The 11,085-nt window shown below is 48.5% G+C and overlaps 1 protein-coding gene across 2 annotated transcripts in view; it reads right to left on the reverse strand.

The window, feature by feature from the left end:
- LOC125621134 (major histocompatibility complex class I-related protein 1-like) overlaps positions 1-10,473 on the reverse strand; it is a 33,247-nt gene extending 22,774 nt beyond the window's left edge. For both annotated transcript variants that reach the window (XM_075119641.1, XM_048817650.2), the window contains exon 1: positions 10,234-10,473. In XM_075119641.1, coding sequence (XP_074975742.1) covers positions 10,234-10,297 — 64 coding nt within the window. In that variant the 5' untranslated portion in view covers positions 10,298-10,473. The remainder of the gene's footprint in view (positions 1-10,233) is intronic.
- Between the last annotated feature and the right edge of the window lie 612 nt (positions 10,474-11,085).

An 11,085-nucleotide genomic window follows, 5' to 3' on the forward strand; every position in this document is an offset into this window, starting at 1 on the left:
ATACCCCATATCATTTTTGTTGCCCTTTTGTGGAACTTTTTCAAATTCCAATACATCTTTTTTGAGATGGGGCAACCACATCTGCACACAGTATTCAAGATGTGGGCGTACCATGGATTTATAGAGAGGCAACATGGTATTTTCTGTTTTATTATCTATCCCTTTCTCAAGGATTCCCAGCATTGTTCACTTTTTGGCTGCTGCTGCACATTGAGTAGATATTTTCAGAGAACTATACACAATGACTCCAAGATCTCTTTCTTCAGTGGTAACAGCTAATTTAGACCCCATCATTTTATATGTATAGTTGGGATTATGTTTTCCAACGTGCATTACTCTGCATTTATCAACAATGAATTTCATCTTCCATTTTGTTGCTCAGTCCACCAATTTTGTGAGACCCCTTTGTAACTCTTCGCAGTCTGCTTTGGACTTAACTATATTAGGTAGTTTTGTATCATCTGCAAATTTTGCCACCTCACTGTTTACTCCTTTTTCCAAGATCATTTATGAATATGATGAATAGGACTGGTCCCAGTACAGACCCTTAAGGGATACCACTATTTACCTCTCTCCATTCTGAGAACGGACCATTTATTCCTACCCTTTGTTTCCTCTTTCAACCAGTTACCGATCCATGAGAGGACCTTCCCTCTTATCCCATGACAGCTCACTTTGCTTAAGAGCCTTTGGTGAGGGACCTTGTCAAGGGCTTTCTGAAAGTCTAAGTACACTATATCCACTGGATCCCCCTGTCCACATGCTTGTTGACCCCCTCAAAGAATTCTAGATGATTGGTGAGGCATGATTTCCCCTTACAAAAACCATGTTGACTCTTCCCCCAACAAACTGTGTTCATCTCTGTGTCTGAGAATTCTGTTCTTTACTATAGTTTCAACCAGTTTGCCTGGTACTGAAGTCAGGTTTACAGGCCTGTAATTACCAGGATCATCTCTGGAGCCTTTTTAAAAAATTGGCATCACATTAGCTATCCTCCAGCCACCTGGTACAAAAGCGGATTTAAATGACAGGCTACGTATAGCACAGTTTGTCGTTCTGCAATTTAATATTGGAGTTCCTACAGAACTCTAGGGTGATACCATCTGGTCCCAGTGACTTATTACTGTTTAATCAATTTGTTCCAAAACCTCCTCTAATGACACCTCAATCTGGGACAGTTCCTCAGATGTGTCACCTAAAAAGTATGGCTCAGGTTTGGGAAGGTCCTTCCCATCCTCAGCCATGAAGACCGATGCAAAAAATTCATTTAGTTTCTCCGCAGCGGCCTTATCGTCTTTGAGTGCTCCTTTAGCACCTCCATCGGCCAGGGGCCCCACTGGTTGTTTAACAGCTTCCTGCTTCTGATGAACTTCAATTTTTTTTGCTATTACTTTTTGATTCTTTGGCTAGTTGTTCTTCAAATTCTTTTTTAGCCTTCCTAATTACATTTTCACACTTCACTTACCAGAGTTTTTGCTCCTTTCCATTTTATTCAATAGGATTTAAATTCTACTTTCTAAAGGATGCCTTTTTGTCTCTCTCGGCTTCTTTTACTTTGTTGTTTAGCCAGGGTGGCACTTTTTCAGTTCTCTTACTATGGTTTTTAATTTGGGGTATACATTTAAGCCTCTATTACGGCATCTTTCAAAAGTTTCCATGCAGTTTGCAGGGATTTCACTTTTGGGACTGTACCTTTTAATTTCTGTTTAATGAGCTTCCTCATTTTTGTGTAGTTCCCCTTTCTGAAATTAAATGCCACTGTGGTGGCTGCTGTGATGTTTTCCCTGCCACAGGGATGTTTAATTATATTATGGTCACCATTACCAAGCCGTCCGGCTCTATTCACCTCTTGGACCAGATCCTGCGCTCCACTTAGGACTAAATCAAGAATTGCCTCTGCCCTTGTAGGTTCCAGGACTAGCGGCTCCAAGAAGCCGTCATTTAAGGTGTCAAGAAACTATCTCTGCATCCTGTCCTGAGGTGACATGCACCCGGTCAGTATGGGGATAGCTGAAATCCCCATTATTGAGTTTTTAAAATTTTTTATAGCTTCTCTAATCTCCCTGCGCATTTCACTGTCACTATCACCATCCTGGTCAGGTGGTCAGTAATCAGGGTGGATAAAAATCCGTGATTTTAAAAAATCAAATGTTTTTATTTAAATCAAATTTTTTTGATAAAATGCTTTGAGGAAAACACCTAAATATACATTATACCTCAAAGATATCTCGTCACGGAATAGGGATTATCAATTCTAATTCTATAGTACGAGACAATATATCCATGTCATGTTTAAGAAAAGTTTTGTAAATGAGTTTGAATAGTTCATGGATTAGGGACCCAATCTTATGGGGTTCCAGGGGCTTCTGTATAGATTTAGGTTAATCTTTCTATTTACCCAATGGGACTCAGTGCTCAGTCTAGAAGATACCATCAGAGCTGCTTAGTTTTGCAGTTCTCAAACTGTGGATTTGTGTCTCCAGAGATAACATGCTTGTTAACAGCAAAAAAAAAAAAAAAAAAAAAGCTTTTTAAATAAATAGAGAGAGAGGTGAGAAATAACAGACCTCAACCCTATTGTCTCTCTGCAAATTTGTGTACACAGAGTCAATCCCTTACCTGTCTCTAAAAGTGCAAAGTTTCAAAAAGTTCAATGAAGAGAAGATTGTTGGGGGCCGAATAGATCTGGACAAGGAGAAGACGTCTGGAAATAAATGTGAGAAGGGAGGGACAGGCAGTAGAAACAAAAGTGAAACTGTTTGAGCAGCATATTTCAGAAGGCTTGAGGTCTTTCTGAGTGTAGCCTTCATTGATCTGAGATCTACCATACCATCCTCTCACTAGAAGGGAAAACCTGGAATGGCAGCAGGCTGTAAAAGAGATCCAGTTTGGGAATTTTAATGAAGTTCCTCTACCTGTGGGTAAGACACGCATGCGTGCAAAATGCAAACAGTGCAACAAAGAAATGCACGGCCTGGTTGCCCGAATGAAACATCATGAGAAGTGTTCCTTTCATCATCTTCAATGCAGCTTCCTCCTGAGAAGGAACATGTCTGAACATGCAGGATCTTCAGGTTGGTAAACTTTTTTATTTCACACTTCTTTCTTAAGGACTGCCTGTCTTCCTTCAGGACTATTCTTGAATTCTCATGGCTGAACATATATACTCTGTGGTCCTATCATTTTAGATGCAGTTGTGATAAAAAAATAAACAGCTGAAATAGGCAGATCCTCCTTTTACAATTTCACCTTTAAAGTAGTGCTCGGTGTCAGTGAGTAACATGAAATGAGCAGTGTGGTAATAATAATTAAATAACCGCATTGACTTATTTTGTTTAGGAGAATCCATCCTCAACATACAGGATTCTGAAGACTATACACCTTCAAGATCACCATCATTTTCTAGAGTTTCAGAGTTATCTGCCAATGACAGTGTTTCAGTCACATCATGCAGGTCACACAGCCACAGTATATCACCTGTAGCAAAAAGAAAAAAAATCTCCATCATCCAGAAACCACCATGGATAAGTGTGTGATAAGAACCAGCAGATTACAAAAAGAGGTAACTGATAAAAAAATTGCCCACTTTGTTTATGCAAACAACTCTCCTTTCGGTATGACTGAGAACCCACACTTCATTACCATGGTTCAGTCATTAAGACCAGGATACAGTCCACCCAGCAGAGTAGATGTCACAGGCAAATTGCTGGATAAAGTGTATGAAAGAGAAATTGAGCAGTGTGCAAAAGGTCTAGAGGGTGAAATTGTTAACCTGCATCTTGATGGGTGGAGCAGTGTCCACAATGATCCTGTTGTGTGTGCCTGTGTGACAACAGAAGAAGGGAATGTCTTCCTTACAGAAACAATCGATACACCAGGAAATGCGCACACAGCAGAATACTGGCAAGAAGCAGGAGTAAAAGCGATAAACTGTGATAAAAATTCAAATGTCCAGTATGCAGCTTGGTCACAGACAATGCTGCAAATGTATCCAAGATGAGAAGAAATTTAGAAGAGAGTGAAGAGAGTCCCAAGCTAATAACATACGGTTGCAGTGCTCATCTGATGCACCTCCTAGGCAAAGACTTTGGTGTTCCAGAAATAAAGGCTAATGTTGTTGAAATTGCAAAACACTTCCATAACAATCACTTTGCAGCAGCTGCTCTGAAAAGAGTGGGAGGAACCAAGCCAACTCTCCCACAAGACGTGCGATGGAATTCAGCAGTGGACTGTTTTGAGCACTAGATCAAGAACTGGCCTAATCTGATGACCGTTTGTGAACAAAATTGTGAAAAAATAGATGGCACCGTCACAGCCAAAGGTCTCAACGCTGGGATTAAGAGAAATGCCAAACACCTGCGGAGTAACCTGAAGCCTATTTCCGTAGCCTTGAACAAAATGCAGGGAAATCGCTGTTTTATTGCTCATGCTGTTGAAATTTGGAAGAGAAATCTGCAATGACAGAGTTAAATTACAAGCATTAAAAAAACCAAATGGGACAGGCACCATCTCCAGATCATCTTCTTGCAAATATTCTCAATACCAGGGTCAAACCTGAACTGCTGAAGAGGAGGAGTTGGCGATGACATGGACATCCAGCAATCATCCCTCCATAATGCCACTATAATAAACTTCAGAGCGAAGGGTGAACCGTTCAAGAAATAGATGTTCGCTGATGATGTTTTAAAGACAGTCACAGCAGTGAACTGGTGGACGTCACTGAAGCACCTGGATTCAGAGACGGCTGAAGTGATCATCTCACTTTTACCAGCAGTAGCTTCTTCTGCCGGTGTAGAAAAAATATTTTCTTCCTTTGGACTAATTCATTCCAAACAGAAATAGTTTGTGGCCTGACAAAGCAGGAAAGCTGGTTTTTCTTATCCAGATGATGAGCAAAGAGGAAAATGAAGGTGCAGACGACTGTTAGCTGCAGAAGCCAACATTTTAAATGTCTCATGTTGACCTGGCTGACATCGTCAATTTAATTTTGGGTTTTTTTTTAAAAAATATTTCATTGAACTATTTTGGTTAAAAACAATTTTAACAAAAACAAACCTGATTTAAAAAAAAACTTGAATGTTTAACTAAATTCAAAAATTCATATGCTTGTTTTGTTAAAATATTATGTTTGCTGTTGGAGAAAAAAATCCAGACTACATAACATTGTTGGTTTTAGTTAAATAAAACAATTTAAATGTCTGTCTGGTGATGTTTTCCTCCTAATACAGCATGGCAAGAAAATCCTCCAAATATTAATGATTAACCTGTTGAATTGGAGATATTTATGAAGTCACTGAGAGGTGAACTGTCTGCTTCAATTATCTTTGGTAAATGAAATAACCAAACAAACAATCATTCATTTTCTGATATAGCTGTAAAACTCATCTGAAAAGTTTTCAAAATAAATCACTGTTTAAAAATGTATCGTGTGTACCTTCTAAAAATGAAAACTACGTCTCTCTGAGTGGTGAAGAATATGTATTAAGGTTAGAACAACCAACAAGAATGCACTTTTATGCAGAACTCCATGATTAAATCGAGTCTTCCTGACTAGAGATTTAAACTACGATTTAAATCAAATCCACCCTGTTGGTAATATATCCCGAATGCTAGATTCTTATTATTCAAGTATGGAATTGCTATCCATAGGAATTCTGTGGTACAGTTTGCTTCATTTAAGATTTTTACTTCATTTGACTCAACCCTCTCTTTCCCATAGTGCCACTCCCCCACCAGCATGACCCATTCTGTCCTTCTGATATATTTTGTACCCTGGTATTACTGTGTCCCATTGACTATCCTCATTCCACCAAGTTTCTGTGATGCCTATTCTATCCATATCCTCATTTAATACGAGGCACTCTCGTTCACCCATCTTAGTATTTAGACTTCTAGCATTGGTATACAAGCACTTTAAAAACTTGTCACTTTTTAGCGGTCTGCCATTACGGGATGTAATTGAATGGGACTCTATTTTCGTTTCAGTTTCTCATCAGATCCTACCCGTATTTTGTCGTCATCTTCCATCCTCTCCTCCTTACTAGGACAGAGAATCTCCATTAATAGACCCTCCCGTAAGGGATGTCTCTGTCTGAACCACATGCTCCTCCGCACCTGTCGGCTTTCCCCCAGCCCCTAGTTTAAAAACTGCTCTACGACCTTTTTAATGTTAAGAGCCAGCAATCTGGTTCTGTTTTGGTTTCGGTGGAGCCCATCCCTCCTGTATAGGCTCCCCCTTTCCCAAAAGTTTCCCCTGTTCCTAATAAATCTAAACCCCTCCTCCCTACACCATCGTCTCATCCATCCATTGAGACCCTGCAGCTCTGCCTGTCTAACTGGCCCTGCGCAGGGAACTGGGAGCATCTTAGAGAACGGGGGTCCTGGACTTCCATCGGTTACCTAGCAGCCTAAATTTGGCCTCCAGGACCTCTCTCCTACCCTTCCCTAGGTCACTGGTACCTACATATACCACGACCACCGGCTCCTCTCCAGCACAGCACAAGTCTCTCTAGACGTCTCGAGAGATCTGCAACCTTCGCACCAGGCAGGCAAGTCACCTTGCAGTTCTCCCGGTCATCGCAAACCCAGCGATCTATGTGTCTAATGATCGAATACCCCATAACTGTCACCTGTCACTTCCTAATAACTGGAGTTGTCTGCCCCGGAGAGGTGTCCTCAGTGTGAGGACACCACGGCAGCATCAGGAAGGAGGCTGTTGAGATTCGTTCTCCCCTATCCTTAATTCTCTTGACCCTCTGTCCCAGTGCAAGGCTGGCCCCACCAGCCCCCACCCCGGCTCACCCCCAACATCTGCTTCCTCCATTCCTGTCTCGCACTGCGGAGCATCTCTGGCAGAAATCTCATGGACAGGCTGACGTCCTCCACTACAGAGTCGTTCTCCCCTCCCTCACTTCTGCCATTTTCCTTCCTACACACCTCGACTTCTCCAGCCTGGCTGGATCCCCCGCCCACAGTCCCAGCTGCCTCTTCTCCACCTTCGTCTCCCCCCTCAAACCCTCCCCACGTCCTGTCCCCACTGCACTCTGCACAGGATGGATCTCTTCCCAGACAAATTTACACAATTAAACCCTCCCCTCAGCTCATCTTCCCTTCCCACCCTACAATTCCTGCCTCCTTCTCCCTCTTCGCAGAGGTAGACGTTTCTCATCTGTGCTCCTCCTAACCCCATCCCATCTCCTGATCTCCTCACCGCACTCCCCTCCAGCTCTTCCCCTTCACAATACAATCACATGTTAGTGTCTTCCATCATACAGACCCTTGACTCCATTTGCCTCTCCAGCGACCGCCCCTTCTCCCTTTCATCTCTCAGCTCATTGCATGTGCCCCTGCCATCGCTGTCTGGAGTTCCTCTCCTCCACTCCCATCCTAGATCCTCCCCACTCCGGCTTCCACCCCCTGCGCTCCACGGAAATCGCTCCTGCCAAAGTCTATAATGACTCTTCCTAGCTAACTCTCACACTAGGCGCTCCATCCTCACCCACCCTGGCCTGCCAGCCGCCTCTGACACCAGTCACCAGGCTCTTCTACAAATCTTGTCCTCCTCGGCTTCCTTAGCGCTGTCCTCTCCTGAGTCTCCTCCAACCCTTCTAACCACTCCTTCGCCATGTCCGCCGGAGCATCTTCCTCAGCTCCCCTCCAACTGTCTGTGGGGCTCTGTCCTTGGTCCCCTTCTCTTCTCCCCCTACACCTTATCTCCGGGCAAAGTCATCCACGAACACAAATTCAGCTACTATCTCCATGCTAACAACTCACAGATCTGCCTTTGTACTCCAGACCTCTCGCTTTCTGTCCAAACGACAATCTTGGCCTGTCTGGCGTCTCCTTATGGATGTCCTGTCATCAGATCAAGCTCAGTCTGGTTAAAACAGAGTTCCCAATCTTCCCCCCACGTCCTCCCTGCTACCTCTATTCTCAATCACTGGACAACACCAGCATCCTGCCTGTCCCTTAGGCCCATAACCTGGGCGTCATCTTGGACTCACACCTCTCTCCAGGTCCTCGCATCCAGGTTATGTCTAAGTCTTGCTCACTCCTTCTGCAGAGCATCTCGAAGACACGGCCCTTCCTATCCACCCCCCAGCTAAAACTCTCGTCCAGGCTCTCAGCGTCTCGCCTGCTGCAAGAGCCTTTTCTCTGGCCTTGACAAACGCAGTCTCACCCCGCTGAGGTCCATTCAGATCATGCTGAAAAGATCGTTTTTCTAGCTCGTTGATCTATGTCAGCTCTCTCTGTGCATCCCACCGCTGGCTGCTCCTCCTCCATCACATCAAACAGACATCAGCGGCCCGTCTTCAACTGGGAGGCCCTTCGCGGCCTATCCCCACCCACGCTCTCATTTGCTACCGAAATGTCAACCCTCACCTCCGATCGGCCCATGATCCCAGCCTCCATCAGCCACTCGTTAAATCTGCAAACAAGCCCCTTCGTCCTGTGTCCCATGCTGCCCCTCACGCCTGCGAGGAGCTCCCCATAAACATCCGCAAAGCTACCTCGTTACCCTCCAAACCCTCCTCAGCGCTCCCCTCTGCCAGGGTACCTAAAAACCAGACAACGGTGAGGCCACTGGTGCCTCGAGCCCACAGCCGGCCAGTGCTGTCTCCTCATTCCCTAGTAGCTCCCCATTGGTCTATAGTCATCTCTCGTCTCATACGCAGCTGGGACAGTCTCTGTATTCTGTGTCTGTACAGCACCCGGCACATCAGGGGCCTGGACCATGACTGAGGTTCCCGGCACAGGACCATCACAAATAATGAGGACGATGATAGCAGGGCAGGGAGCTTTACTTTTAAATTGGCTTCCCCGCACCCCATTAGAAAGGCCCGTTCTATGGACCCTGTGCAGTCAAATAACGCTCTCCCGCCCACCAAGCTACTGCCCCTCGTTGGGGATAGTTTTCTTGTGGCGTCAGGAGAGCTCTCTCCCGGCAACACAGAGCGGCTACACCGCGTGCCCCACAGCAGCATGGCTGAGCCGCTGTGAGGTGTGCCGTGTAAACACGGCCTCAGTGAGCAGGGCCTGGCCAGGCACGGAGGGGAGTTGGCGCTGGATTCAACGTCATTAAAAAAAGGCAGAACACTCTGATCTTCATTCGGTCCGTCTCTGCGCACACACCCAGCCCTACCGGCCCCAGGCCAACGCTCTGAGCAGCTGGCGTTACACCAGTCCTGGGGGCGACCCAGGGGACCGCCTGTCTCTTGCCTCCAGGGGCACCGAATGCCAGGACCCCCCACTTCCATTCCTGGACCCTAATGTGACTCAGCCCCGTGGGGCCAGGCTGCACTGGGGCCAAACCCTGTTTACCTCAAACCAAGCCTGTCACTGAAGTGGTGCGAGGGCAACCATGCGCCTGAAACCACTTCAAACAAAGCCCCAAACCCACCCCGCAGCCTCACCCAGCTGGCTACGGGCTCCCGAGCTCCCCGGGGTCTGAGCTGCTGCCGCCCGGGGAACTCTGGGGCCAGGCTCGGGCCACGGGAGAGTCACGTCCATGCCAGGAAAAGCAGGACCTGCCCCTGCCCCTCTCCCCACACACCCCATGGGGATCCCGAAGCTCCTCCCCAGCAATCCCAGGAGATCCCCACAGCACCAATGTTCGGTGCTTTGCAACGGGGGCTCGCCCCCAAACTGAGCCCCGCTTAACACCATTAAAGGTCGGGGAGTCCAAGGAGCCTCTCTCCCCCCCCCCCCCGTAACTCTTGTGGGGGGGGGTGAAGTTACTCCCTGTGACTAGGGGCCTGGGCTCTGCAGACAGGGAGCGTGGGAAAGCCCCGTCCTCTCCCGAGCTGCCGGACACACGCAGCCTGGGCAGCGCCGGGCACGGGGGCTCCCCCACAGCCCCGGGGCAGGGCGGGCAGCGGGGACCTGCCAGACCCCAGACACTTTTCAACGCACCCCGAAGTCCTGTTCCTTACTGATCGGCGTGAGCGTTACCATCGGGCCGGGATGGTCTCTGGAGTCTGGACCTTGACCAAACAGAACTGACCTCCCCCCCGCCCGTGAGCCCCTCGGGCTGATCGGGGTGCGCAGCGCCGAGCACAACGGGGCCACGAGCCTGGCTGGGCGCTAACGCGCGACATGACAAGAACCAGCCCCCGCCGGGGGGCATCCCGGCCCGGCACCGACCGGACCCCCCGCTCCGGTCCGCTCCGGTCCGCGCGCAGAGCCCCGCACGGCTGGCACCCCCCGTGTCCGGGCGGACCCCCCCGTACTCACTGGAGTAGCCCCCCTGGATGGCCGCAGCCCCCAGCAGCGCCAGCAGGCGCAGCGCCGTCGCCATCGTGTCCCGCACCGAGCCCCGCACCGCGTCCCGCACCGACTCTCGCCGCCGGCTGAGCCCCGCCGCCCGCAGCCCGCTACTTATACCGCGCGCCGCCCGCCCGCCCGGATTGGCCGAGCGGGGAACGTCCCGCCAATAGCGACGCGCAGGCCCGGTGCCGTCACCGGTCGCTGGGCAGAACCGGCCCGGGCAGGTTGGAGTCGGGAAAGCGAAAGTCGGAGCCGCGATGAGCGCAGAGGGGAACCCCGGGCAGCGCCCCGCCCCCGCCCCTGAGGCCCCGCCCACTGGCGAGTGAACCTTGGGCAGCGCCCCGCCCCCACCCTAGGCCCCGCCCACTGGGGGGGCCACCCCCTCTTTGCTTTTCCCAGCCATCAGGGCACTCTTGGGTCACGACTTCAAACTTTTCTCCACAACCGCAAGGGCTGGAAACGTCCCTTTGAGTGACGAAGGCCGAGAGTCTCCCCCGCTCACATGACTCCAGGAGCTGGGTCTTGAAGAAAACACCAAAGATAGCGAGACTCACAAAATCAGGGGGTAGCCCTGTCAGTCTGTACCCACAAAAACAACAAGGAGTCTGGTGGCACCTTAAAGACTAACCGATTTATCTGGGCAGAAGCTTTCGTGGGTAAAAACCCACTTCTTCAGATGCGTGGAGTGAACATGACAGATACAGGCATAAATATCCGCTGGCACATGAAGGGAAGGGAGTTACCCTGCAAGTGGAGAACCAGTGTTGACAGGGCCAGTTCGGTCAGGGTGGATGTGGTCCACTCCCAATCACTGATGGG

Source organism: Caretta caretta, chromosome 14, assembly GCF_965140235.1.
Source record: "Caretta caretta isolate rCarCar2 chromosome 14, rCarCar1.hap1, whole genome shotgun sequence".
Classification (NCBI taxonomy): Eukaryota; Metazoa; Chordata; order Testudines; family Cheloniidae; genus Caretta; species Caretta caretta.